At 40.0% G+C, this 27512-nt stretch overlaps 1 protein-coding gene across 10 annotated transcripts in view; it reads right to left on the reverse strand.

Moving 5' to 3' along the window:
• Positions 1 to 3387: 3387 nt before the first annotated feature.
• ANKRD17 (ankyrin repeat domain 17) overlaps positions 3388 to 27512 on the reverse strand; it is a 97371-nt gene continuing 73246 nt past the window's right edge. For 8 of the 10 annotated variants that reach the window (XM_065061664.1, XM_065061661.1, XM_065061660.1 and 5 more), the window contains 18 exons: positions 26688 to 26799; positions 26366 to 26511; positions 24204 to 24346; positions 23249 to 23462; positions 21916 to 22091; positions 20955 to 21117; positions 20111 to 20206; positions 18791 to 18907; positions 16392 to 16563; positions 15168 to 15615; positions 14612 to 14767; positions 14251 to 14400; positions 12100 to 13754; positions 10111 to 10308; positions 8747 to 8995; positions 6640 to 6815; positions 6134 to 6298; positions 3388 to 4253 (listed from right to left, as the gene is read on the reverse strand). In XM_065061664.1, coding sequence (XP_064917736.1) covers positions 4194 to 4253; positions 6134 to 6298; positions 6640 to 6815; positions 8747 to 8995; positions 10111 to 10308; positions 12100 to 13754; positions 14251 to 14400; positions 14612 to 14767; positions 15168 to 15615; positions 16392 to 16563; positions 18791 to 18907; positions 20111 to 20206; positions 20955 to 21117; positions 21916 to 22091; positions 23249 to 23462; positions 24204 to 24346; positions 26366 to 26511; positions 26688 to 26799 — 4596 coding nt within the window. In that variant the 3' untranslated portion in view covers positions 3388 to 4193. The remainder of the gene's footprint in view (positions 4254 to 6133; positions 6299 to 6639; positions 6816 to 8746; positions 8996 to 10110; positions 10309 to 12099; positions 13755 to 14250; positions 14401 to 14611; positions 14768 to 15167; positions 15616 to 16391; positions 16564 to 18790; positions 18908 to 20110; positions 20207 to 20954; positions 21118 to 21915; positions 22092 to 23248; positions 23463 to 24203; positions 24347 to 26365; positions 26512 to 26687; positions 26800 to 27512) is intronic. The other 2 variants (XM_065061662.1, XM_065061663.1) reach the window with 2 other exon arrangements.

Genomic DNA, 27512 nt, shown 5'->3' on the forward strand with positions numbered 1-27512 from the left:
CGGTCTCACCCTCTTCCCGCACATGCGCCGAATGCGCAGGCGGAGACGGCCCGCCCCGCGCCGGCCATGATGAATGAGGGCAGGAAGGGCCCAGCGGCTATTAGCAATCAACAATGCCTCATCAACAAGGAGGTCACTGCAAAGACTTGCAAATTGAGTCGGAGGTTGTGCCGTGCCTGTGTCTACTTACCTCTTTTCCACAGCTCATAACAGCAGAGAAACTGCTTGGAGCACACACGCAACTGCTGGTTGCTGCATGGTGCTGCTGCCTTTTCAGCCTGAGTGATCCTCCATATGCACAGTCCCTCTCTCAAAGTTTTTGTTTCTTTGTCTTAAAGACCTACCAGGTCTCAGCAGAGTGTGTTCTTTTATTAATTTATTGGTCAAAAAGCAGTACATGTAAAAATAATAATAAAAAAATGATCCTCATGGAGCCTGCCAAAAATCCCCAGGATCATTTTTAACATGCGCAATGCCACAAACATAGCATCCTGAAGGATGGCCCCTGGCTGCAGCTTGATTTTTCAAATCAACAAAATATGGGTAAGAAACCCCATTCTCAGATTCTGTTTTTCTGGCCCACAGAGTAGAGTGTTGTAATAAATACTGAGCAATATTTCTCAGTAGGATTATTTCAGAGTAAGAATGCAGGTCATCCTAAATTGAACTGAAGGGTTAAACAAAAAAATCCTACTGGAGGGGTAAAAGGTCATACAGAAGCCTTGAAGGACACTCAGAGCAAGGTGCTAAAATAGAGTTTCAACCATTTTTCTTAGCAGTTCTTCAGTCTGGTATCCATTTTGCAACTATATAGTTCTTTACACAATGTATCTCAGATGATCAGAGAGCTGGAAAAAGGAGCTTGCTCTCATTTAGAGCATCACCTGTGGGAATGTATATGGACATCAGTATGCACAAACCTTCTGGACACCTCAGAAATGTCACATTATTAATAAGGAAGGAGGTTTCTTTGGACGAGTGGTTTTGTTTTGTTTTCTTCTGCCTTTCAAAGGAGTGCAACAATAAATACAAAATAGCACTTCCTCAATTACAGACTTAAAAGCAGACTGGTTAACGTACATAGGATTGTTTCTTCCCCAGATTTTTTCCCTCAGAACATAGAACAGAAAGGTTGACTCCAAGCAACACATCAAGGAAAAAAACAATTTTTCCTCCACACAGAAAAAACAGCAACAGATCACACTGGCCCACACTGTCCTCCACAAAAATACATTAAACTTTTAGACAAACTGTATGGGGATCATGAGCAGAGCTTTGTGCTACTGATGACCAAGACTGGCCTCACAGGATCCCTGAGCTGACTTCCTGTGACCGCTGTTCACCCCAAGCAACTGCAAGTGAAGAAGGTGACACCTACTGAAGGTGACTAAAAGGCTGGCGAGAGGGGTCAAGGACAGCAAAAAGAACTTTTTCAAATACATAGCAGATAAAACTAATACCAGAGGGCAATGTAGGCCCACTGATGAACGGGGTGGGTGCCCTGGTGGCAGAAGGTACAGAGAAGGCAGAATTACTGAATGCGTTCTTTGTCTCTGTCTACTCTGCCGGAGGCTGTCCTGGGGAGCCCTGTACCCCTGAGACCCCAGATGAAGCCAGGTCAATGGAGGAGTTTGCTTTAGTCAATGAGGACTGGGTTAGGGAGCAATTAAATAGTCCGGACATCCATAAATCCATGGGTCCAGATGGGATGCATCCGCAGGTGCTGAGGTCATTGCTGGACCACTCTCTATCATCTTTGCCAAGTCCTGGGAAATGGGGGAGGTGCCCAAGGATTGGAGGAAAGCAAATGTCACTCCAGTCTTCAAAAAGGGTAAGAAGGAGGACCCAGGTAATTATAGACCAGTCAGCCTCACCTCTGTCCCTAGGAAAGTAATGGAACAGCTTATCCTTGGTGCCTTGGGTTATTAGGGGCAGCCAGCATGGCTTTACCAAGGGTAAGTCATGCTTGACCAACCTCATAGCCTTTTATGAGAATGTAACAAGGTGGATGGATGATGGCAGAGCGGTGGATGTGTCTACCTTGAGTTCAGTAAAGCCTTTGACACAGTCTCCCACAGCATCCTCACAGCTAAGTTGAGGAGGTGTGGTGTAGACAATGGAGTAGTGAGGTGGGTTGCAAACTGACTTAAGGAGAGAAGCCAGAGAGTGGTAGTCAATGGTGCAGAGTCTAGTTGGAGGCCAGTATCTAGTGGAGTGCCTCAGGGGTCAGTGCTTGGGCCAATATTATTCAATATATTCATTAACGATTTAGACGAGGGAATAGAGTGTACTATCAGCAAGTTTGCTGATGACACTAAGCTGGGAGGTGTGGCTGACATGCCAGAAGGCTGTGCTGCCATCCAGCGGGACCTGGACAGGCTGGAGAGTTGGGCGGGGAATAACCTAATGAATTTAACAAGGGAAAGTGTAGAGTCCTGCATCTGGGCAGGAACAACCCCAGGTTCCAGTATAGGTTGGGAAATTACATATTAGAGAGCAGTGTAGAGGAAAGGGACCTGGGGGTCCTGGTGGACAACAGGATGACCATGAGCCAGCACTGTGCCCTTGTGGCCAGGAAAGCCAATGGCATCCTGGGGTGTATTACAAGGGCGGTGGTTAGTAGATCAAGAGAGATCCTCCTTCCCCTCTACTCCGCCCTGGTGAGACCCCATCTGGAATATTGTGTCCAGTTCTGGGCCCCTCAGTTCAAGAAGGACAGGGAACTGCTGGAGAGGGTCCAGCGTAGGGCAACCAAGATGATTAAGGGAGTGGAGCACCTCCCTTATGAAGAAAGGCTGAGGGAGCTGGGTCTCTAGTTTGGAGAAGAGGAGACTAAGGGGGGACATTATTAATGTTTATAAATATATAAAAGGTGAGTGCCATGAGGATGGAGCCAGGCTCTTCTCAGTGGCAAACAATGATAGGACAAGGGGTAATGGGATCAAGCTGGAACACAAGAGGTTCCGCTTAAATTTGAGAAAAAACTTCTTCTCAGTAAGGGTGACAGAGCACTGGAACAGGCTGCCCAGGGAGGTTGTGGAGTCTCCTTCTCTGGAGACATTCAAAACCCACCTGGACATGTTCCTGTGCGACCTCACCTAGGCGTTCCTGCTCCAGCAGGGGGACTGGACTAGATGATCTTCTGAGGTCCCTTCCAATCCCAAACATACTGTGATACTGTGAAATTCTCACTTGGACTTTGCAAATTAAATCTTCACAGGACAGTGACCCAGTTCAAAGCAAGACACGCTCTGCTAAACCTGCAAGTAGTCTTGAACTAACACCAAGTACATATGCATAGAAAGGTCATTGTAAGGCAAAAAAAGGAACCAGCAAACAGAAGCTCTGGGAGCACTTATGGAACAGAACAGACCTTGCTGCATCAACCCAAGTGTAAGAATAATTTTTAATAGACGCTGCAGCGTGATACATTTACCACGTTTACCACGCAAGTAGGGGAGTTCCATGTGGAGACAACTCTCAATGTGCCAAAAGGCTATTTTCTCAAGCACTTTTTGCTGAAGAGCCTTCCACAGAAGAAAAATGTAAACTCCTTGTATGTGGTTACAACTGATGTATGCGTTCTCAAAACAATCCAATAGGTATTTGGAAAAAGCCCTCTAATAATGCCCATTTCTTATACTGTACTTAAATTACACAAGTAGAAAAGTTATGCTTATTAATAGTTTAATGTATGAAGGAAACATCCAGATTTCTGAATATGAAGGTACATATCTCACATTAATTTAAGTCTACATAAAGTAGAGCCTCTATACTGACATATTGAAATTTACTTTCTGCTTAGCCATTTGTTATGTAAACAATTGTACATTTATTTGCCATTCTAAAACTTCAGGATCATGTTTACATAATTTTGCTAAATTTCTGTGTTTGCTCAGAAGCAGTTTACAGTACTAAAACCAAACAGCCAAAGAACAGCTTCAACAGAAAGTTATGTCAGAAAAAAAAAAAAAGGAAAGGAAAGAATAAAGGCTAACTAAGTTGAAACGTATGATGGTAGGGAATGGGCAGTCACAATGTTCACAGAAAAAAGTCAGTAAGTTCTTCTGCAAAAAGCCTACACACTTCAGTCAAGCACATCAGTAGAATGATCTGGGAACATATAAACTGTTTCGGCCATTTGTGGTTTCCTCTGCAAAAAAGGAATCTCAAGGCTAGCAAGTTGATCCCGCTCAGCCAAGCTGGTTCATATGCACACTGTTCATGTGAGGTGTCCAGGTTCCAGTCCACACCTGAAAGAGAAAGCTTCATTTAACACTGTGCTTTGGGGTTGCTCAAAACAGTTCAGAAGTCAAACTCAAACTGCGGTGCTGACAGTTTTCACTGCACTGAAGCCCAGCATCAGACAACACTGCAATCAAACTACACTGATTTACTTCCATCATTTGTGTTTTATCCTGCTATAATTCAGGTGAGAAAAGAGGGAAATTGGGTTTTCATCCTTCTGCCTATACTTGTTCACCTCAGCCAAATGTTCCATCTTCCTCTTCCTTTCTACTTAGTGAAAAAAACCCTTTCACCAGGCCCAACTGTTTTCCTTCAACAGTGAAACAAAAGCAATCAGTGCTATTTACACCCACTGGTTCCTCCACCACAGCAACACTGATCTAATATATTTTATAGTATCTTACTGGAAAAGTGCTTCCTTTTAGACACAGGAGAAAAAGTACAGCCTCCTAACATGTCAGCTCCACCTTCAAGGAGAATTAACAGGTCTCTGCATATGCACAAAATTATTTGCAAGGACAGTGCCTCAAGACCTCCAGCTGTCAGACCAAGAGACTGACTTTCGCCTCTACCTTAGGAAGCTCACACAACTAAGAACTTATTTCCGGCATCTTGAATTATTTTCCTCCAATGCATAACACCGCCTTCAGCTCCAGGGAAACCCAAGGATAAGTAAAGCCTTTTCTGGGGGACAAAGTTCTCTCACTAAATCAGAAGTCACATCACAATGGTCACCAGCCACTTTAGAGTGGCACATGAACTCTGGCCAAAAAACAGACTGCTGCTTCTGCACACCTCTGGTCTGCCAGAGCTGGGAGCCCCTGCTTGCAGCCTGGATGATTCCAAAGCAAATTAAGTCCAGAAATATCTTATTTAATAACAGTATAACAAAAGCTCAGAGTGTAATTCAGCATAAACATGGGATATAACATAACAGCTATGGATGACCCACTATAATATTGGTGTCTGGCCTGAATATGAACAAGAGGTTTAGGGGAACATAAATCGCTGTACCTAAATCATATTTCATGGACAAGCCTATAACCCAGGCAAGATCAGAGCAGTGGACAGAAAAGCTGCTTACTCCCTTCCTATATCAACTCCCAGTGTGAAGACCTCAGACCTTTCAGGGCCTAGCAACAACCCTTTAGACCTAATCACAGAATCATTTCAGTTGGAAGAGACCCTCAGGATCACCAAGTCCAACCATAACCTAATTCTAGCACATAACCATAACCTAATTCTAGTTCCTAAGAACCTCATCTATTTGTCTTTTAAACAGACGGCTTTTTTTTTTTTTCCCTTTTTGGGACGGGAAAGCGTACATTAAGGTCAGATAAATGGGCTTTTTCACACAGAAGCAAATCAATTGTGTTTTCCCACGTACAGAAATGCCCAGACAGAAATCACGATCATTTAGAGTATAATAGACTATGTAAACCAATCTTTTGTATCTAGGCTTGCCTGCAACACAATAAAAAAAGCTGATCTACATTAATTAACCAGGTCTCTATTCTGATTAAATAGGCAGCTTCTCTGAGCTCATCTGGGAAGAAAGCTTCCTAGTTCCCAAGGCCAAATATGTTCACAGCAGTACATATAGCACACTCATTTAAACTACATTAACTCAGTGATGCCCATTTTTTTTTATTGGGTCAATTCACACTTATTTTTGGAGACGACTCATGTTTAGAAGTTGTCAGTAAGTACACAAAAGGACTTTGTGCTGTAGTGAGTATGTGGGCTGTATTAGCTCCTTAGAGACATGACCAAAAGGAGAAACACTACCCTGTATTTTCCTACTTTCTAACAGCTAGGATCTTATCTTCACCACATAGTTTCTTAAGTTAAAACAAAATTGTGAATATAAAAATGGAAATAGTACCGTCTGAGGCCCACTATTTTCTGTGGAATTTGAAACCATCTTTATCAGCGAGTTCCAAGATGGGTCAGCAGCATGAGGCCCGTTAAATATAGGGCCTCCAGTACCATCTGTGATGGGGGCTACAGGAGGAATCATTGCATTCCCATACACAGAAAAAGGCATACCCTGAGGAGAAGGAAAAAAAAAAAAAAAAGCAAGAATTAGTATGTATTCATAAACACTGTTACTATTGCACACAGAAAAAGGGATTAATGCTAAAGAAATTATCAGTCCCAAAGCAGTAATGAAACACTAAGAAAAACCTTTCTATGCATGTATTTATTACATCAAGGACAAGTTATTTTTTATTAGATCTAGGCTTGAACAATACTCTGAGGGCCAGTTAGTGCTTAGCTTACACACACTCAACCGCACAGTGAACAATACCTCCATGTTGTCCGTCAGCCCCCCACACTTACAGGGAAATTGAGCAGTATCGTACATATCAAGTTCAAGAATGTCATTACCCCGACTTTTGGGAAGTCCATGTATCCTGCAGGAACAGGCTGATGGAATGTACCAGAAGGCGTTACGATTCCCGTGCTGTCTCTCTCCATGGCTTGGTGCGAGAACACCCCTGGATCAGACATGGGCCTGTGGATCATGTGGCTCCCCATTCCACTGTGACACCAGTCCACTTTATCTAACACCACAGACAACACAGGAATAGCATTAAACCATCCCTTCTCCAGGATAAACATTTACACTGCACCATTTCTAAAAGTGACATTTGCTCAGCTTACAGTTCTTGTGCATCCACCTGCATTAAAAACAGAGGTGGCATGTGGATTGGAGAGCATCAGAAATGGCACCTGTACTTAAGAGTAACACCTGAGCAAGGAGTTATGAACAGTTACATGCAACCAAAGCACCACCTCTACAATTTTCCTTCATTTGAAAGAGAAAGATGGCATTTGTGCTAACTTCTTCCTCCTCCAAAAACCTCAATTCCTTGCCCTTTTGGTGCTGTGAAAGAAGTACATATGCTATGAAGGCTATTTGCTCTAATTCATTAGAATTCTTTCATGAATGAACTAAGAGACAGAAGTACTTTTGAAAAGCAAAATCAGAAAATGATCAGCTAGAGCCATGTGTTCATGTTCTAATCACAGGAACTCATTAAAGGCAGCTTGGTATTGTTACTACAAGTTCCAACCTCAGACATCCAGCAAGCCAATTTCTGAAATTAAAATGTAAGCAAATTAGTATGGGAGATGACAGTCAGAGAAGGAATACAGAAACATTTATTAAGCCATCTCAATACTCAACAAGAGCCAATCCATTCCGAACCCCAAAACAACAAAACCCCAAAACAACAAAACCCCAAAACAACAAAACCCCAAAACAACAAAACCCCAAAACAACAAAACCCCAAAACCTTGAAGTAATTGAATGAAGTAAAAAGAAAGCAGCATTACAAAAGCAAAGCAAAGACAAAGCACAACTTTTATACCTAGACCATGCACATAAAAATACTGAGTTTCTAAAGCCTTCATGATGAATAGCTGCTTACTACACAGACTGAAGAAGATGAAGAAGAGGGAGGAAAATGAGGGGAGGAGGAAGAGGGAGGAGAGAAAAAACAACTGTTAGAGGAATTAAAACCAGCTTTGGATACATATTATCTATTTTGTATTTAGGGAAGAAAAAACAAGACAATATACTCATTGCATGCAAAGCATGTGCACAGTCAGTCTACTAAACCCCTAAGCTGTTTGGACTCCTCAGAGAAGCAGTGGAACAGGTTGTTCAAAGAAGCTGAGCAGTTTTAATCCTTGAAAGCTTTCAATAGCAGATAGGTTCAGACCCTGAGCAAGCCCATCTGACCTCATAGCAAATCTTACTTTGTGCAGGAGATTGAGATACCCTCCAGAGGTATGATCCAGCATCATCTCATGATTCCCTCCCCTCCTCATCTCAAGCAAACAAAATACCACATAAAAAAACAACCCCCAAAAACCAACTTGAAACAAATTCAGCAATCTCCTATAAAGTGCATCCAAAACTTCTGAAGTGTTTGCTGAGAAGTGCTGTCCCATCAAGTAATGAAAGTTTTCCATGAGTTCTTAAATACTGAATTCTACAGGAGAGCTGAGAGTCTTGCATTAGTAAAATGCACATGGCATAACTTGAAAGAACAAGGAAGACTCACATATTGAATACCACCAATTCAGGAAAACAAATCTCATTATTCTCATGACAAAAAGTTGCATTTTGGCTATGAACTAAAAGATTAAATACTTTCGTACAATATCACCTATTTATCAACAGAAAGAAAATACACATGATCCTCACTCAGTTCTTCCATGTAAACCCTGTGGTTTCATTTTCCCTGTTATTTCTTGCTTTGAGTTATAACAGCCAGGACCCCTGAGGTTTTCTGAGACCTTGTTAAAACACAATTAACTGGACTGGAGGGGAAACACACGTCAGCGCTACAACTCCTTCAGAAAAAGCACTCCTTCATTTTAAGGCACTCACTTCTACATCATCCTTCAGCTCCAAAGGCAAGTTAGGAAAACACAATATTGTTGGTTATCTGCAAGCACAGAGACATCTATTAGCACTACATACCTTGATTGCCACCTATACCTTCGAAGGACCAGATACCACTATGTCCCACTGGAGCAGCTAAGTTGCTCCCAATAACAGATGGAGTAGAACTTCCAGTTTGTCTAATACGTGCAGACCGTTCAGTCCCAATAGGAACAGGAACTTTTCTGTCCTGTGAAACATTACTAGATTTTTCTGATCCCAAGGACACTGCTGAAGGGGTGGGAGATGTTGCTCTTACTCCAGAAGACACCGACTGAGCAGGAGATTCTGCAAGAAAAACAACGAGAACACTTAGTAATAACAGCCAGATCTTCTCAAGTCACCATAAACCTATCCTTTAGTATCAAGAAATGCATCAAACAAATAAAAATGGGGAGTTTGTTAGTGCCAGATTATTACAGAAAACATTTCAAGATAATTTAGCAGTTTTACTTTCAGATCAGAGACATTCACCATCAGTTTAGTCTCTCAGATAAATGATACCATGCCCTGCCAGCTCAGCTACTTGACATACACTACAGCTGATCACAACAGAAAATTCAAAATATTAACTAAAGTGTTACTTCATATTAGCAACAGAGGGTTTAAGAAGTATATCCAAAAGCATCACTGCAACAGTCCCATGTTGTTTTTTGTTTGGTGGGTTTTTTTATTTGTTTTTGTGTTTTTTTGTTTGTTTGTTTGTTTTGTTTTTAAATGTTATTTTTTTAATTTATTATTATTATTTTTAATCTTCTTTCATTCTCTGTGGGTTTTTTTTACTTGTTTAGTATTATCCTTGCCAGGAAAACTAACTAACTTGTTCCCTGAATAAGCCACCACTCAATGGCTTATTTTTTTTCTGTCCAAAGAACCGTGTAGATGAAACTGCAGGGGCTAACCATGGAGGATGGTATGAGAACTTGCCTTAAGTATCTTCTGCTGGAATACATTACACAGTTCTGTTTTAAGAATGTCAGAAACACTAACCAATCGCCACAGCAAAGCTAGCTGTAGTAAAAAATCATTACATAGTTGACACAACTCACATTTGGAGTATTACCTTCACAAACCAAAACCCAACATTTCAGTCACCTTTTAAGGTTAATAAAAGAATATCATGTACTTTAACAGTCCAAAGTTACTTACAACAAGAATAAGGATCTCCCAAATAGCACAACAAAACCGTAGCCGTTTAAAAAACAAAAAGCACACTAGAGATCAGAACTTCCACAGCAAAATTTTATGTCAAAAAGCTGTGACTACATAAAGGTTTAACACATATCTAAACCTCTGAAGTTAAAAATAGCCTAACTAGAGAAGCCCATCTAAAACAGGCAGTACATGAGTCCACTTGAGTTGTACAACTATTCTCAACTAGTTTCCCACTGACTAGAACTCACCATTTGATGCTGATGAACATGGAGGCAATAAACTAAGTGGGGAAAAATGCTGTCTGCTAAAATTAGCAGCTGCAGGTGCTCCACCAAGAGGTGTCCCAGGTGCATATATCTGACCTCCTGAAAGGTTTGAAGCAAAATTACCCAAGTGTGTAGAAGAAGGTGTTACAGAAGCATAGGGTGAATCCATACTGACAATACCTGTGAGAGAAATTGGAATAAGTGACTTCTCTGTAAAGAGGTGTCCCATAAAGAAGGAAAACTAATCAAATCAATTTTTGTTGGGTTGGGTTTTCTTCACTTTTTAGCTTTGTGTTTTTTCTTGTTGCCTTTTTTTAAAAATAACATAAGCAACATTCTTGATTTATGTATCATGCAGGTACCTTGAATGGAAATCAATTAAGGGAATTCAATATATTTTCTGATATAACTGGACACTGGAAAGTAACAGAGTTAATGAGTAACATTTTATTAACCTGTTATTTCAATTTTGCAGGTATAGTAAGTATGATTTTTGTACCAAGAACAGCGGAAATATTAAATATGTGAATACTTTCTCCATTTGTTATTTATTTTACAGAAGAATAATCTCTATATACACAATCAACAGTTAAGTGTTTTTTTTTTTTCAACCATGGACCCATTTGCTTTAGATAATTATATTTTATTAAGGCCAACTGGCTCCAATTCTTAAAGAGCAACTCACATTAGGCAAGGAATTCACAAGAATTACTACCCCCTTAATATTCTCCTCAGTGAAGAAATGAAAAAATAAAATCTTAAAATGTTAAGTTCCAAAACTGTTACAGAAGCTTGCTACCACCCAACTGCTGTGGCATTTGCATCTTTCTCCTATTCATAAAGCTAATAACAGAAGATTTACAACAACCCTTAACCAGTGACAGACAGAAGAATCAAACAGCACCTGCCTCCTCTGCATTGTTCTTTATCAAGACACAACCTTTATTTTTTGTGAAGTTTTCTGGGCTCTCAGGGGCTACTTTCCTATGGACTCATGTAACTCTTCCTGATGCTATGGACATATCGAACTTAATTTATTGTATTTGCAGCTTTCCAAAAGAAAAATTGCTGATACAACAGCAGGACCATGGTAGAACACTGCTTTTACTCAGGAACCGACAAGTATATGCAAGTGATACACAGTGCCCAAGTGCACAAATGTCTAAACGCTAAGAAGTATATTAAGTTGGCAAAATTCATGGAGGTTGCCTCAAAAGCTACTCAACACCACGTTCACAAGTTACAGAAAATCTGTTACATCTCCAGATTCATAAGCAACTTCATAAACAACTCACAGGTCCTACTGAAACAGGCAGAGATAGTACAAATTGTGTGTCCCCTTTCTGGAGGCTACAGAAAAGTTCTGTGACAACTCCTTGGCCTCAGCTTGCACTGAGGCTTTAGCCTGCACTTTAGCTTGCAGGCTAAACATCTCACTACAAATTTCACCAAGTCAAATTAACCTTATTTAATTTAGTATTTAAGAGAACACACGTCTCACAATGAATTCACATCAAAACACAAATTTTTGTCTAAACCTAGCATTTGGAAGAGGTTGTGTATTTTTCTGCAGTCTAAGGACAAAAAGCATGTTATCATGAACTAGAGCAGTTATTAGCTGATGGTGGGGAAGGGAGGTGGAAACAACACTGAAATGTTTTATTATCTCAGTTGTGACAGAATAATAGAGTGGCATGGCAAAAAAGAATGCCTCAGCTCAACTTTCATCAAATTTATCAGCTGCAAAATAGCAATTAGATTCAACAGGTGGAACTTTAAAACAAAGATGAACTAACTTTGCTTACAGAAACAACAATAAGCTATGCAACAGCACCCTTTCTTCGCAGGTGAGGCAACAATTTACTACAAATTACCACAAAAGCTGACAAAAACTGTTATGCTTACAAAACGAAAACACACAGCAGTTTAGTTAAATGTTTATTAAGGTATGAACACAAAACACAGACTTACCTGAGGGACCTGGAGGTGGCCTCTGTAATGGCGGCCTAAAACCTGGGGCTTTGGAAGTATCAGACTGATGTAAAGGATCTGAATTTGGCAAAAATGAAGACTTTCCTGATAGCATAGACTCTGGTGTTGTCTGAGATGAAACTACAGAACCACCCCAGAAGGCATGAGCAGATGAAGGACTGTTTTCAAACAATGTACTGAAGGGCCCAAATGGTAAAGTAGCACTGAAATTGTTACCCATAGACTTGTTTGCTGGATGGGCTGAATTATGAGAAGCACTTTGTGTACTTAAGGTAGAAGGAAGCTGCACTGAAGAAGGAACACTGTGGGGCCTTTTGATGTGATTAACATTGAGGACTGCGACAGAAGCATTTTGCACATGAGCTGGAGTCTTATGAACACTGCTGTTTCCATGGACAGGTGGTTTGATGGCCGGGGTTTCCATCTTAGCTGCAGGCTGAGAAGATCCTACTGATGTCTGAGACACGGGATACGTCATAGGGGCATTTGTTGGACCTGCCAAAGGAGCAGATGAGCTTGTCACTGCTAAATTTGGAGGCACAACCACTCGAGGATCTGGTGTAGGAACCTGAGGTTGCTGAAGAGGGGCTCTGGCCTCTTGCAGAGGAGCTCCAGGAGGCTGCTGCTGAACAGGGTGCACAGATGAGCTGCTGGTACCAGAACTGAGCTGCCTACTGCTGGTTGAGCTGCTCATTTCCACTGCTGGTGGACTACCCACTTCTGGATCAGACGAAGGTGCACCTTTATTTGGAGAGGGTGCTGTGCAGTCAGAAGGACTGTTTCTGGCAACACCTGCCAGCTGTGCAGGAGGAGAAGGAGACGATGGGGAAGATTCAGGGTAGTGTTCTTTGGCAGTAGGAATTGGATATGTGGCATTTGTAGGTGCTGTACTTGTGTTACTCGCTGTTGTTGTCACCATGGTCGTTGTGGCATTTGATGTCTTCACAACTGTGACAAAAAGCTGTCTTTTGACTGAAGGTGAACTTGGACTGCCATTTGCAGAAGAACCAGGCACAGTAGAAGCTACTGAACTTGTACTTGTTGTAGCTGTTGGACTAGTTGTCAAAGAACTTGCTGAATTCACCTGAGAACCGCTGCTGTTCTGACTGTTATGGCGAGGCATCACGTGAGGTTTAGGTGAGTTGGCAGCTCTTGCAGGGCTCAATGGCCGAACAGGAAATGGACCCCATGTGGACTGAGCTGGTGGGAAAGTACCTCCAAAGTGTGTCATGGGCAACCGAGGTGGACGGATTTGCTGGAAAGTCTGAGCAGCAAGTAAAGCATGTGCAAACTGTGGAGGAGGATATGCTAATGGAAGAGAAACTTGGAAGCCAGGCCGCACATTATTCACTGGGTTCTTAATGGTTTTGTGAGTGGATGCAGAAGAAATTGTAGGCACAGTGAGTGCAGAGGCAGTCTGAGATGTTGACGAAGCAGCTACAGTGGTCACTTTAAGGCCCACAAGGGAACTGTTAGCAGCTGTAGAGGCGGCAGGTGTTGACAACCCTATTTTGGAGTTTGCAGCTGAACTTTTCAAGCGGTTCTTTGGAATAAGTTCATCGATTTCCTTATCTGGATCTTTTATCAGAGCATTGATCAACTGCGTGGCCTGTCTTGTTGATTCTGTGCCACCCCTACAAATGGAAGGGAAAAACAAAAGCACATCTAAAGCATTTACATTACAGCAAAATATCTCAAACACAGACTCTAACATGACAGAAGGAAGGCTAGATCCTATCTGAAAACTGCACTGGGCATGTTCTTACAGATGATGATCATTTAAGATCAAGTTGAGAAGCCTAACCCCCCAGAAACCCAAGTGGTTAAGAAGTTTGCTTCCCCATATACACCTATATATTTAGACAAATCTAAACAAGTTTAAACAGAGTCCTGCATTTACACCTCCTCCACTTTATCTCACAAGTCTTCTTTTGTAGAAACACGATGGTACCAACTGGCAGCTGTTCTCTGTTTCCCCATCCCATATTTGTCCCCTGCCTCAAAGAACTGACTGTCTCAAAGCTATATTGCAAAAGATAAGGAGGTCAAGCCTTTTCATTTTTCTACACAGAAGCATGTGCTACAATGAAAAAATCCTTGCAGAATATGCAAATCAAGAGGCCTGCTTACCTTATAGTTATTATTCTATCACCAGTTTTGTCCTTCTGTTTGTCAATGTCTATGTGCGCTCCGGTGCACTCACGTATTGCATTGATGTTACATCCTCCTCTGCCAATGACTCTGGAAATTACGGTTGATGGAACAGAAACCTTCTTGGATCTATACAAAAAGCAAACAACATGAACAATGGCATGAAGCTGGTTAGTCAAAACAACTATATAAAGATTCAACCCATGTAGCAGCAGTTTTATGAAACACATTAAGTCTACTAGAAATAAACACATTCAGTAATCTCAGAGAGGGCTACATCAGACAAAACATTTTGAAAAATTACATGAACCAGAGGGAGTCAGAGGAATGTCTTGCTCACCTTCTCACAACTTCCTTCCATCCTTCTTCCCTTTTCTGACCACGTTTAGGACTGGCAATGGTGAGCTTTCCATTTGGAGAAGAAAGGGGAGAAGGACCAGATTTTGTGGAAGTAGACAAAGAATTACTCGTCACTTCACTAATAACTTCAGACAACCTTTAAAAGAAACCAAGTGCTGTTAATACGCAGTCACAAAAAAAAATATCATCAAGGCGGCTGACTTGCATTTTGCTCATTATTCATTGCCCACCTACTCATTTTCTCTTTTAGTACAAAAGCAGTATTATTAAGAAGCTACTTGAACTTAAATGCTTACATCTCAAAACACCCCAACAATTCTCAAATTCCATATTTGTAATGAAGGTTCTTGCTTCAGAACCTACTAAGTTCAAGTTCATACTACAACAATATTTATACACACTACAGCAGGGACATGTTGCCTCATACAGTTCCTAATAACTCATTTAAGAACACATGTCCATGAAGACAAGGGTGCAATTTTCAAACAAAGGGCAACGACCATCTTGAAATTGTATGCATGGTCACAGGAACTTACTTTACAGATGATTTGCCAGTAACTGCTTTTCTCTCATCCTTTGGACAAGTGACAAGAACTGATGGTTGCTTTTTGTTGCTCTGTGTGTTAGGAACAGCTGTGGAAGAATGATTGTCACTTTTGTGGCTGCTGTTGCTATTGCTGCTTTCATCGCTACAGCTGGAAATCCTCATATTGTCACTATCACCACTTTCACTAGTGCTGCTGCTTTTGGATTCACCATTCACTTTTTCTGGTTGGCTATAGGAAATTGGAAGTTGATCATCAAATATAATCTGAACATTATCAGGGGTTACTTTGTTTTTCCTGTTTTTCCTTTTGGAACTTGTTGTGGTGATAGTATTATTCCTCTTCCCATGGGAACCTGCTAAAGTTGTCCAAGTTGCAGATATACCAATGGTGGTTGTAGTGGTAGCACTTGGAGGCTCCGTTGGGACCTCAGGATCATCTGATGGAAGAGTAAAGAAAAAAACACACACTAATTTAGCTGGCTCAAGGAAGCTTGTGCAGTTTTGGTTTTCAAATCACACCTGTCCTATCCAATGACTCATTAGTAACTTTACAAAAAACTCTGAGAAACATGCAGAACCATTAACTAGGCAAACATCTGTAAAACTATTACATACATCATATCCCTGGAGCCTCTCCCCCTTGTTTATGCTAACTCATAAAATTTCCTTAACATGGAACAAATGCAATTTAACAAATGTGAAACTGAATTCAGGGAAAGACAGAGACGCAAACAATTAACAAGCACACGAAACAACAACAAAAAACACTCACTTCTTCCCTGTCTTTCAGAATGGCAGAGGGAACACAGTGAAAACCATTTCACAGTATACATATGAAACTCATTGCCACAAGATACAAAAGAGCCAGGCTTCAATGGATAAGACAAGGATAGATATTTGCAATTTCCATGTTGCCATTTTTTTCATCTGGTTTTATGTATTGGGACCTGGAAGCAAAACAAGCTGATACTACCCCCATTGTAAAGTTAACCTGAAACTCTCACTGCAGCTGATGTTAGCAGCTCCAAGTCACAGCAAGACACCAAAAAAGCCACCACTCTGATCTACAGGCTTAATACAAAAGGTAAATAAAAGGAATGCTCAGCAGATCACAAGAAAGGCTGCATTCAAGTTTTGATAAGAAAAGACATTTTTAATACTAGGAGTAAAATCAAGGCCATGTTGCAAAAATAAGGCAAACATTTTCAAGTACCTTCTGCTTTTAGCTTCTCTTTCTCCTGAGCAGCTTGAAGTGCAAAATTCTCTTTATTTTTTGCTTCTATTTCTTCCAGTTTTCGTCTTTGTTCTTCTTTTTTCTTCCTCCTCTTTTCTTTTCTTTTCTCTCTTTTGGCAGCCAAAGCCAGTCTCCTGCTTTCTTCCCTTAGCTACAAAGTCAGGTACACAGAACAGGATTACAATATGCCACACGCATTTCAAGAAATGCAAATTATTTCTATTTCCTAAGAAGCTGAAACTACATTTTACACTAACATTTTTATGGAACAGAAGCTAAAATCTCTATGATCCATATTTTTATGTATTTCACAGAATCACAGAATGTTAGGGATTAGAAGGGACCTCAAAAGATCATCTAGTCCAATCCCCCTGCTGGAGCAGGAACACCTAGATGAGGTTACACAGCAATGTGTCCAGGCGGGTTTTGAATGTCTCCAGAGAAGGAGACTCCACAACGCCCTTGGGCAGCCTCTTCCAGTGCTCTGTCACCCTCACTGAGAAGAAGTTTCTTCGCATATTTACGTGGAACCTCCTGTGTTCCAGTTTGCACCCATTGCACCTTGTCCTATCATTGGTTGTCACCGAGAAAAGAATGGTTCCATCCTCATGGCACTCACCCTTTACATATTTATAAACATTAATGAGGTCACGCCTCAGTCTCCTGCAAGCTAAAGAGACCCAGCTCCCTCAGCCTTTCCTCATAAGGGAGATGCTCCACTCCCTTAATCATCTTTGTGGCTCTGCACTGGACCCTCTCCTTGAACTAAGGGGCCCAGAACTGGACACAATATTCCAGATGTGGTCTCACCAAGGCAGAGTAGACAGGGAGGAGAACTTCTCTGGACCTACTAACCACCCCCTTTCTAATACACCCCAGGATTCCACTGGCTTTCTTGGCCACGAGGGCACAAATGTTGGCTCATGGTCATCCTGCTGTCCACCAAGACCCCCAGGTTCCTTTCCCCTACACTGCTCTCTAATAGAGTCATTCCCCAACTTATACTGGAACCTGGAGTTGTTCTTGCCCAGATGCAAGACTCTATACGTGCCCTTGTTATATTTCATTACATTTTTCCCCGTCCAACTCTCCAGCCTGTCCAGGTCTCACTGGATGGCAGAACAGCTTTCTGGCATGTCAGCCACTCCTCCCAGCTTGGTGTCATCAGCAAACTTGCTGACAGAGCACTCTAGTCCCTCGTCAAAGTAACTGATGAATATATTGAATAATACTGGCACCAGTACTGACCCTTGAGGCACTCCACTAGATACAGGCCTTCAACTAGACACTGCGCCATTGACCACAACACTCTGGCTTCTTTCCTTCAGCCAGTTCACTACCCGATCATCCAGTCCACGCTTCCTCAACTTAGCTGTGAGGATGCTGTGGGAGACTGTGTCAAATGCTTTACTGAAATCAAGACAGACCATATCCACTGTTTTACCATCATCTATCCACCTGGTTATGTCCTCATAAAACGCTATGAGGTTGGTTAAGCATGACTTCCCCTTGGTGAAGTCATTCTGACTGCCCCTAGTGACCCTCTTATCCTTGATACGCCTTGATATGGCTCCAAGGTTAAGTTTTTCCATAATCTTTCCAGGGATGGAGGTGAGGCTGACAGATCTATAGTTACCCAGGTCCTCCTTCTTGCCCTTTTTGAAGACTGAAGTGACATTTGCTTTCCTCCAGTCCTCAGGCACTTCTCCCATTCCCCATGACTTCAGATTGTTCACTCATGTTAAGAGAAGGTTAGTGTAGAATCATAGGGCAGACACCATACAAAATTAAGTCAGAATTTTCCAAGATGTATTTTCAGGATTCTTCATGTAATGTTGTATGTCTCAGCAGTACAGTCCAAACAACACCCATCTCCCTTTCGAAGATTAGAACATGAAATAATTTCAGCTATCTTGAATAAAAAGCATGTGCTTGTTTGACACTACAGTCGTCCTTTGATTTTTCCATTACACTTCTACTACAGTACTATGGTTTCTATTAACATTATTAGTACTTTTTTTATATTTAAGACACAAAACATGGTTTAGACATGAAATCCATACCTACAGGACTAGAAAAAGCCCGTCTATAATGCACTTGACCAAAAAATTCTACTAAGAAATCTTTTTTTTGGTACAATATTACTCCAAAAAGGAAACAGTTACACTGGAGTTTCTTGATCCAATTTATCTGAGTAACAGTCAAAAAGTGAAGTTCAAAGATTATCTGAACAACCAGATGTTCAGTTCTAGACACCCAAATAATGATAATTACACATATTCCTATACTTTATTAGGCATTTTCACAGATCTTATCTTGAAGGAACATGAAATTGGAATTTTATCAAATATTCACAAATCCAAGCTCTTTCAACTTGCCTTCTCCAAGTCCAGTTCCTCTAAAAGAATGCTTGCATTTTTGTTGGCTTCAGCAGCCTGTCTATCTTTGGCTTGAACAATGGATTCCATACAGAGGTGGCACTTCTTCAGCATCTCCTAAAATTATAAAGTATGACAACCTACTGTTAGAAAAAGTAAGACTGCACGTGTTTGAATATATGCTCTGAAGCTTACACTTGTGATGTAATGACTGTTGCACTACTTGCATGGGAGTTTAAGGGATAACTTAAAATTCCTTTCAGTAAGCTCCTCTTTAAACACAACCTTGCAAAATGGTCACAGGTATGACATGCAATCAATAATCTATGTCACAGTGTGCTACAAACAGTACAAAGGCTGTTTATAACCAATGCCTGTTATAAAGACAAACACATTTTATGAAATAAAAGGGGAAAGGTCTGAAAGGTAAAGCAATGGCAGAAATAAAAATATCATAAAGTTTACTTTTTTTTTTTTTTTTTTTTTTTAAACACTTTGGAAATACTTTAGTATTTTAGTACTACTCACAAACCTATACTGGTTGCATAGTAGTAAAAATGTTCAAACGCAGAGGTTGCCTAGCATCATGGAAGCAGGCAGTGGTTCCAGTCACTGGCAATAAAACACATGCTAATTTAAATACTAGCACCTCTTTAATCTCAACATGCCCATCAGAAGCTGACCCCCAAAAAGAAAAGTCAGCTGCAGCCCAGAGAACTGGCAAAAAGAAGCATCACACCCATATTTCTGCACCAGTTGCTCTTCCCATTTCTCCCACTACAAGAGTTTTTGCCCTGTTCATCTGAACTGCAGATGAAAAAATACAGGAGAATTTCCACAGGGAAAAGCAGCACTCCACTTAATAAGCTACAATAAATTAGTTTGCCATCAAGTTTGTTTTCTGTCTTTGGCCTAGTACAAACTTTTTTTGTAAGACTGTGAATCTTCATACTTAAGCTTACATGCATTCTTAGTAGAAGTTCATTCTGTTACCTCTACCTCCTTGCCAAAGCCATCATAAATGCAGTACAAATGTACTCAACAGGGAGGAATGCAAAGCTGAGATAATGACTGGGAAAACACTTGAAAGTAAGTATGGATAATAACATCACCTTTACTACTGTTCTCACAGCACTGAGGTGTACAAGTTACTGTGGCTGCATGCTCCCATTTTTTGCCATTTTTTTCTAAAAAATTCCAAGGGGACTCATCATTTGGCTGAAATCTGGTGTACCAGAAATTAAAAGACCATTCAATAACATCTACTCTAAAGCTGAAACACAGCATTATTCCTTCTCAAATATTTTTTAGCAATCTCACCTTATCAGTAATTGTTGCTATGTATCTCATGCATTCAGAGTCTGATGGGAACTGGTTTACTTCTTTCACTAGATAGCGCACCACTTTTACATGACCCTGAAAAAGAAATTCCAATGAAGTAATTTTATAATCAAGTCAGTTGCTTCTGGTTTGCTAATAAACTCTTCAGTTGAAGCACTCATTGCAAAATATTGATTTTTCAATACCTCTCAATATTTTTTTTTTTAAATAACTGTCACCTCCTCTCTAGTGCAATGTGATTCTTCACATTTATGAGGAAAGAAAACACAAGCAATTAGAATACCTGTTGTCAAGGTTGCCCTTATTCCAGTCATACTTTCACATGCTTGTGTCTTTTATTTCAGTAGTTTTTATGTGTCTGGCTCTGGTAACTTACAGTTGCAGGTTCGTACAGTCATCTGCAACTCTTCAAGTACTACAGTACTACACTCCCTTGCAAGCAACAATTATGTCTTGAGTCAAATTGAGCTAAAACACACTACTTTTTCAAAAATCCTCATCCTCTCCTTGCATCAGAAACCAATCCAATCTCCCACCCAGCATATTGCCCCCTCTCTGCACAAACACACTGCAATTTTCACCTCTCAAAAAACCTATGAGAACCAGCCACAGTAAAGTCCCTATAAATCAAATCTCTGCTAGAACTTAACACAGATATTATACAGGTGATACATATAACTATTTTTGAAGATTCAATGCCAAATATTAAAATTTGTTCACGTGTTTTTAAATATGTCATTTCTGTCAGCTACATTCTATTTATTATAGCTGTGTAGGGATGATCAAGACAATACTAAGACCAAAGCTGAACTTCACATTCTACCTTTCGAAAGGCTGCCATCAAAGGAGTTATTTTCCTGTTGTCAGCAGCATCCACATCAGCTCCAGCTTGAACTAACAGCTGGACAACATCCAGATGCCCTCCATTTGCTGCTAGCCACAGTGGAGTATTCCCCTTCTTGTTACGTACATCAATGTGAGCTCCTCTACAAAAATAAACATGATCAAAATACTGGACCAATTTTTATTTGATGTTTCAACTGGACACGCAACATAAGAACAACAAGGTGAAACTCAATGCTCATTTTTACATGTAACACATGTATTTACAGAGTGCTTCAATTTCCAAAACTACATTTTTAGCTTTTTGACAGTGTCAGAAAGACTCAACTCAGTCTAAAAACATTTTTAATACTGTAAGTCACAGTGTCAGATGTTTCTGAAGCTCCTCTAATTACTTCGTTAACTCCCATCTACCAGGACACTGTATTCTTTATTAGCTTACTCAGAAAAACTTGCAACTTTTCAAATGCAAGCCTACAAGCAGTGCTGCTATTTGGAAAATGAAATACGCAAACACTGCTCAGGAAACATAATTACACTGAATATGCATTGTGACCCATCTAAAACTGAAACCATGTAAGACATATCTTTTGTGCACATCTTCTGTTCTTTAAGGACTTAACACTACCATCTAAAATGGCAATGTGTCATGATTACAGGTACTATATATGTGAACTTCACAATAAATTGTTTTATTTCTAACATTCCCAATTCAGTGAGACAGGAAAAACTGAATCAGTCCATTCAGGCAAAAGCCAGCACTCTAATACCAAAGAGAACTTTAGTAACTTTTGATAAATAAAAATACATAGCAATGGTCAACAGGCACATAACCTTTTCTATTCCCTACCCCAACTGGAGAATATTATTGCATATTGGGAAAGATTAGTCTAAGTAAGGTCATATTCAAAAAGTTTTTCTTCAAGCAGCAAATACAGTACCTGCTAATGAGAAGTTCACAGAATTTGTAGTGCCCTTTGTCTGCTGCAATGGTTAAAGCTGTGTCTCTTGAGGAAGGTACTGGAGGAGCATTTACATCTGCACCTTTGTCTAGCAGAACTCGGCCCACTTCTGCATACCCACCAGATGCTGCTTCCATTAATGGTGTGAGACCAGTCTGAAAAAAAAACAAGCAAGCAGGAAAAACTAGCAGATATTTGGGGAAAGAGTATTTTTCACTTGAGAGCCAGGATTAATTTCAACTTCAGCAACATATTTCTAGTTCTGTTGTATGGATTTCAGTTATTACCTGGCCAATTTTGTAACAGTTCAGTGACATTATGAAGGAGAAATCATCTTCAGGCAGATGAAGAGCTTCCACTGAGCAGCACAGTGCACAGGGTCCGTCTGCTGCTGCCCAGAGCTGATGAAGTCCAAGCCCACTGCCCACAGTTTCTCAAAACTAACCCAACCAACCCTTAGTGCTGATGGATCCTTATCTGTGCTAGTCCCATAAATCACCCATGGTGTTATCCAGATAACACAAATCACATCCCCAGCCTTCGTTAAGAGATCCTACACAGTAACATCTGGAAACCACCTGGCCAGGTTCAATGGGACATGTAACTTTAGCAGAAGAATACCTAGCAGCAATCAGTACTATGCAGGTCCTTTTGAGCTGCTCTGTGGCAACAACTACGTACAATGGGAAAGGATAACAGAATTCCACATCTGTGGCAGGCCTCTTTCTTCTCCTCCCTCAATATTCTAGCCATTTTTCTAGGGGACAGTCTTTCCTTCAATTTAAAGAGTCGATGTCAACTGAAAGACTTTAAAACATGCACATTCACTTTCAATTCTGCATCACCACTGTCGATATAAGCAGCTGCCAGACACAAGAGATTAGACAATGGGGAAATGGTTGGATTCTATGATCTTAAAGGTCTTTTCCAACCAAAATGATTCTATACCTAGGCAAAGATACTAGCTTTTTTTTTGAATACATTAGATACTTCTATTTTTTTCCCCACTTGATGAATTACCGTGTTCTTATGCTTGTAAGCACCTGAAGCTTAATTATAGCTTCAGAAAAAACACATATTTTGATGAACTGTGTGACCTCCAAAATACTACCCCTGAGTGAAGCCATTATTTTTCTCTACAATAGTCTTTTTCTAGATGGCTTCAGAAATACATAACTGATCCACGGCAGACATGAGATTCTCTAGTTCACTTAAGTTGGACAAAAGACAAGAAAGTAATCAGATGACCACAGAGAAGTCATGACTTCCAAGCATCTCTTTTCAGAGACTTATTCAGCTATTTGCTCCTTACCTTTGCTCTGTGTTCCACATTTGCTTTTCTATCAAGCAGAAGGCTAACCACTTCAGTTCTCCCTTGGAAACAAGCCAGAGTCAGTGCTGTATTTCTGTTGGTCTCTATCTGGGCATTTATATCAGATCCCATGTCCAGTAATAGCTTGACAGCAGCAGTATGCCCATTCATGGCTGCCAACATTAAGGGAGAAATACCCAATTTGCTACCAGTTCTGAAAGAGGAAAAAAAATAAAATTTTCAATCATAATCACATTTCTGAAATGACTTCAACAAAATAGAGAACACAGAGTACATATCTGAGACCAGAAGAACAGCTACACAGCAACTATTACTGAAACTATAAGAGGTTCTTCATAGTGGCACTATTAAGGACAAATAATTCTATTTACAGATACTGTGCACATTACCTTTTAACTACTGCAAATTTAAAGGTATCTCTTATGATGACTTCTGCTTGGCCTTTGACTTATGCAATGCATGGCTGAGCTATTTTCTACCTCTCCAAGGATGCAAAAGCATTATATACACGCATACAGACACAAAAAAGCTTTCTTTAAACTACAAAGGAGTAACACACTTTATTCATGCAACCCAGAACTAACTTCAAAGCAGCATGCCAACCAGAGCAAAAAGAAAGATTTTTATCTTTGAACAAAGAAGACCGGTAGCATGATGCAGGAAAGAAGTTAACACATTAAGGGAGATGGGAAGTTAACAGTATTCAAAAAGCAGAGGCAAAACCTTTAGATTCTAACTTAATAGCAAAGAAGCCTAATACATACTAAACAAGACACTGTGACCAGGTAAATAAGAGAAAATTTTGCTCCACATATTTGTCAAGAAATCCTTTTGGAAAGGGTAAAGACCCATAAGACTGAAAACGAACAAACAAACAAACAAAAAAAACAACAAAAAAAACACAGATGAGAGAAAGGGTGAAAAGGAAACTTGCCTGGAATTTATTTCTGCCCCAGCATTTAGCAGAATCTTGATAATGTTCACATAGCCACCAGAAGCAGCGAGGCTTAAAGGTGTGTAATCAGAAACATTCCTATGCTCTTTGTTTGCCCCTCGAGCTAGCAGCAACTCCACCACCTGCAGTGTTTTAGGAAATAACATTAGGTTTTCTCCCGAACTTGCAAATCTATTCAGTGCAAATGTTTTTGAAGCCTAAATATATCACTGATATTTTCCAACAGTAAAAAAAAAAAAAAAAAAGATATTTTTCTAAGTTGCTTCTCTACACACCTCCATTAACAGATGAGGCTGCAAATATGTCCCCAAAGCCACTGTACAAATTACTTGAAAAATATTTTTTTTTAAAAAAGGAAATCAATCATGATAACTTATTAATATGCTTAAAACATTCATACCAAGTTGTCTCACGTAACCAGAAAATATTGAGAACTTTTAATGATTATTTCAGCCATTTTTAAGACAGCCAAAACCAGAGATTCAGTTTGAAGCTGGTAAACAAAGTAGTCTTGATGTTTGTCCTGTCCTACTGTAAAGCTCAGTTCACTGTCACGTTCAAGACATCCCTAAACTGAAGTTGCGGAGCAAACAAGAAAGCAGTTGCCTACTTTTATCTTACATTCTCTATTTACACCACGACAAACTGTGTGTGGATTATATGCAGAAATTGCAGGCAGGAGCCACTAGAAAAATTAACACTTGCAGGACTTGATGGATTTCTCTGTATACGAACAAAAGCAATAGCAGTACTTATTTTATTCTTTCCTTTCAGACAGATTCACAACTCAAACAATTTGCAGCTCCCCATGTTATACATAAAGCTTAGATTCTGCAATGAAGTTTCTGCAGAAGACCAAAATACTTTGTAGCAACGTAGAATTAACACTGAGGTGAAAACCTACCTCATCTCCAGTGCAACATTTAATATACCACACTTTCAGCTTTAAAGTGTTAAGACATGTTTAAATTCGGCGGACACAGCTGAAGTCAAGGGCTTTTCAATCACAATACTTTGCCTTGAAATCACAGGACAAATATACTGCTAAATATACAAACTAGGGCAAGAGGGCACCCAACATCATCTGTGCTGCAAAAAGGCCAGTGTCTTCTAATCTTCTTTCACAAAAACCATGAAAGATACAATGATGGATTCCTCAAAATATGCTCTAAAAAGATGAGCATAAATTCACATTTGCAGCATGAGGTTGCTGGTCACAAAGGCTATTAAAAGGCTTATTAAAAACAGGCCTTTCCCTTCACTTGATAGCATGTAAAGGTCATCACACTAAAGCCCCAACGTTTGAAATCTTCCCAATGACACTAAAATCAGGCCAATTTTTTCAGTAAGTTTTTGTCTAGGGAAGCAATCACCTTTAAAATGCTATAGTACCACTGTTAAGACAACCTGCAGAAGTGGGAGAGATGTCTCCAACGTCATTAATTCCCAGATGGTCACAGACAGGAGAAGGTGATCCCGCACCAGATTATATAGCTTCCACTGTAGCTTTTGCAATCCAAATAGCAGAAGCATTAACAGAATTATACACTCCCAATTTGTAACAACCATTAGGAAAAAAACACAAAATAAAGACAGTTTTCTTAAGTCACAGAATACAGTAATTTCACCTAACATTAAAACAAACCCTTCTCTCACATTTACTTTTTATCACTCATTTGGAAAAAGTTTCTCATGTTTTCAGTCAGAGACAATGGAGTCATCTGCAGTACTCCAATATCCTATGGTCTATACAAAATCCACTAGAAAACCCTCTTGGCTCATATATGTAGCTGATTCATGTCTAACTCCAGCTTCTCAACAAGAACACTTATCGCATTTGCCTTCATGTGTACATCTAATTATGCTGGTAAAAGCCCCATAATGATACACTAGTGATTACAATTGTGAGGGCACGTGCACAGCATTCGTCCAGCTTATAAAAATCAAAAAGACAATTTATATCAGACATGATGCCATATATAACTTAGGAAATCTGAAGCTCTTTGCATATTTTTTATAGACCATCATCATGAAACAGAATAGTGAATTAAGTTACTATAACTTTTCTGGAAGATTGCTTTGGTATACTGACACAATATGTAATCTACAAACTGCTTTTGAAGACTTAAGTTGTACTTCACCTCTTGTCTCCCTCCGGAACAAGCCAAAGACAAGGGAGTGTCCTTGGTTCTCTCAGACTGGGCTTCAATATCAGCTCCATTATCCAGTAATATTTCAACAACACCCACGTGGCCAGCTGTAGCAGCCAGAATAAGCGGAGTAAATCCTGAAATTAAAAAGTATGTTTGAAAAGTGCACATTCATAACTTAAATGACTTAAGCTGAACCACCAAGAAAACAAGCCTTAAAGCTTCACAGAAAGACTATGTTTATTGTCTATTTATTTGCTGTGATGCACCAGAAGACAAGAGAGGGTCTGTATTGCCATAGTGAGGTACTTACCTTTCTTGTCCCGGTGTTCAATATTCGCTCCCCTCTCCAGCAGTGTTTGCACTAGTTCTTCATGGCCACCAGCACAAGCAAGTGTCAATGCTGTGTCATGATTACTCTCAGTCTGAAAGAAAGAGATATATCAGCAAGAGATACTTATCAGCAAGATAAGTATTTTCTTTTTCAATTACAACCCCTGTTATATTGCCTGTTAGCCTAAGTACAACTATACTTGTGTCAAGATAAAAAAGCTTCTATAAGTTTAAGACATGTCTACTGGATACCTCACAGTTATCTTCTGTGTTCAAGTTGATAACTGGATTCTACTTCCGAAGTCAGCTCTGTTGGGAGATTTGAAAACAATTCCTGACAAGAACTGAGATTCCATGTATGTTTTCTTAATTAGATCAACTTCTTTACCAGTGCTTGACTGTAACTTTAGATGGTATAAGGAAGTTAAAGAATTCTATCTTGAATTCTTAACCCTCCAGTTAAAACCCAAAGAGGAAAAATTCTTAATCTCACTACTACTGTTGCTGAAGCCTCTGAACAGTAGAAATTAGCTACAGCGCATCCACAAAACATGATAATCAAACCCAACAGAACAACTGAAGATACACAAATGTTGGAGCTTACACTCTGCTTTTAAATTTTTGTTGTTCACTGCACTGATACACTGTCTCCAACTGGTCACTTCTAGTGGTAGATAGTTCTTAGTAATAGCACAGAGCCCTTATCAACCTTGACTCTGCCTATTAAGCCCTTGCAATGAAAAAATGTGCATTTAATTTTTTAGTGTTGCCATGACCCATTTAAATGGTCACTAGGCTATTTGAA

Source organism: Columba livia, chromosome 4 (genome assembly GCF_036013475.1).
Source record: "Columba livia isolate bColLiv1 breed racing homer chromosome 4, bColLiv1.pat.W.v2, whole genome shotgun sequence".
Classification (NCBI taxonomy): domain Eukaryota; kingdom Metazoa; phylum Chordata; class Aves; order Columbiformes; family Columbidae; genus Columba; species Columba livia.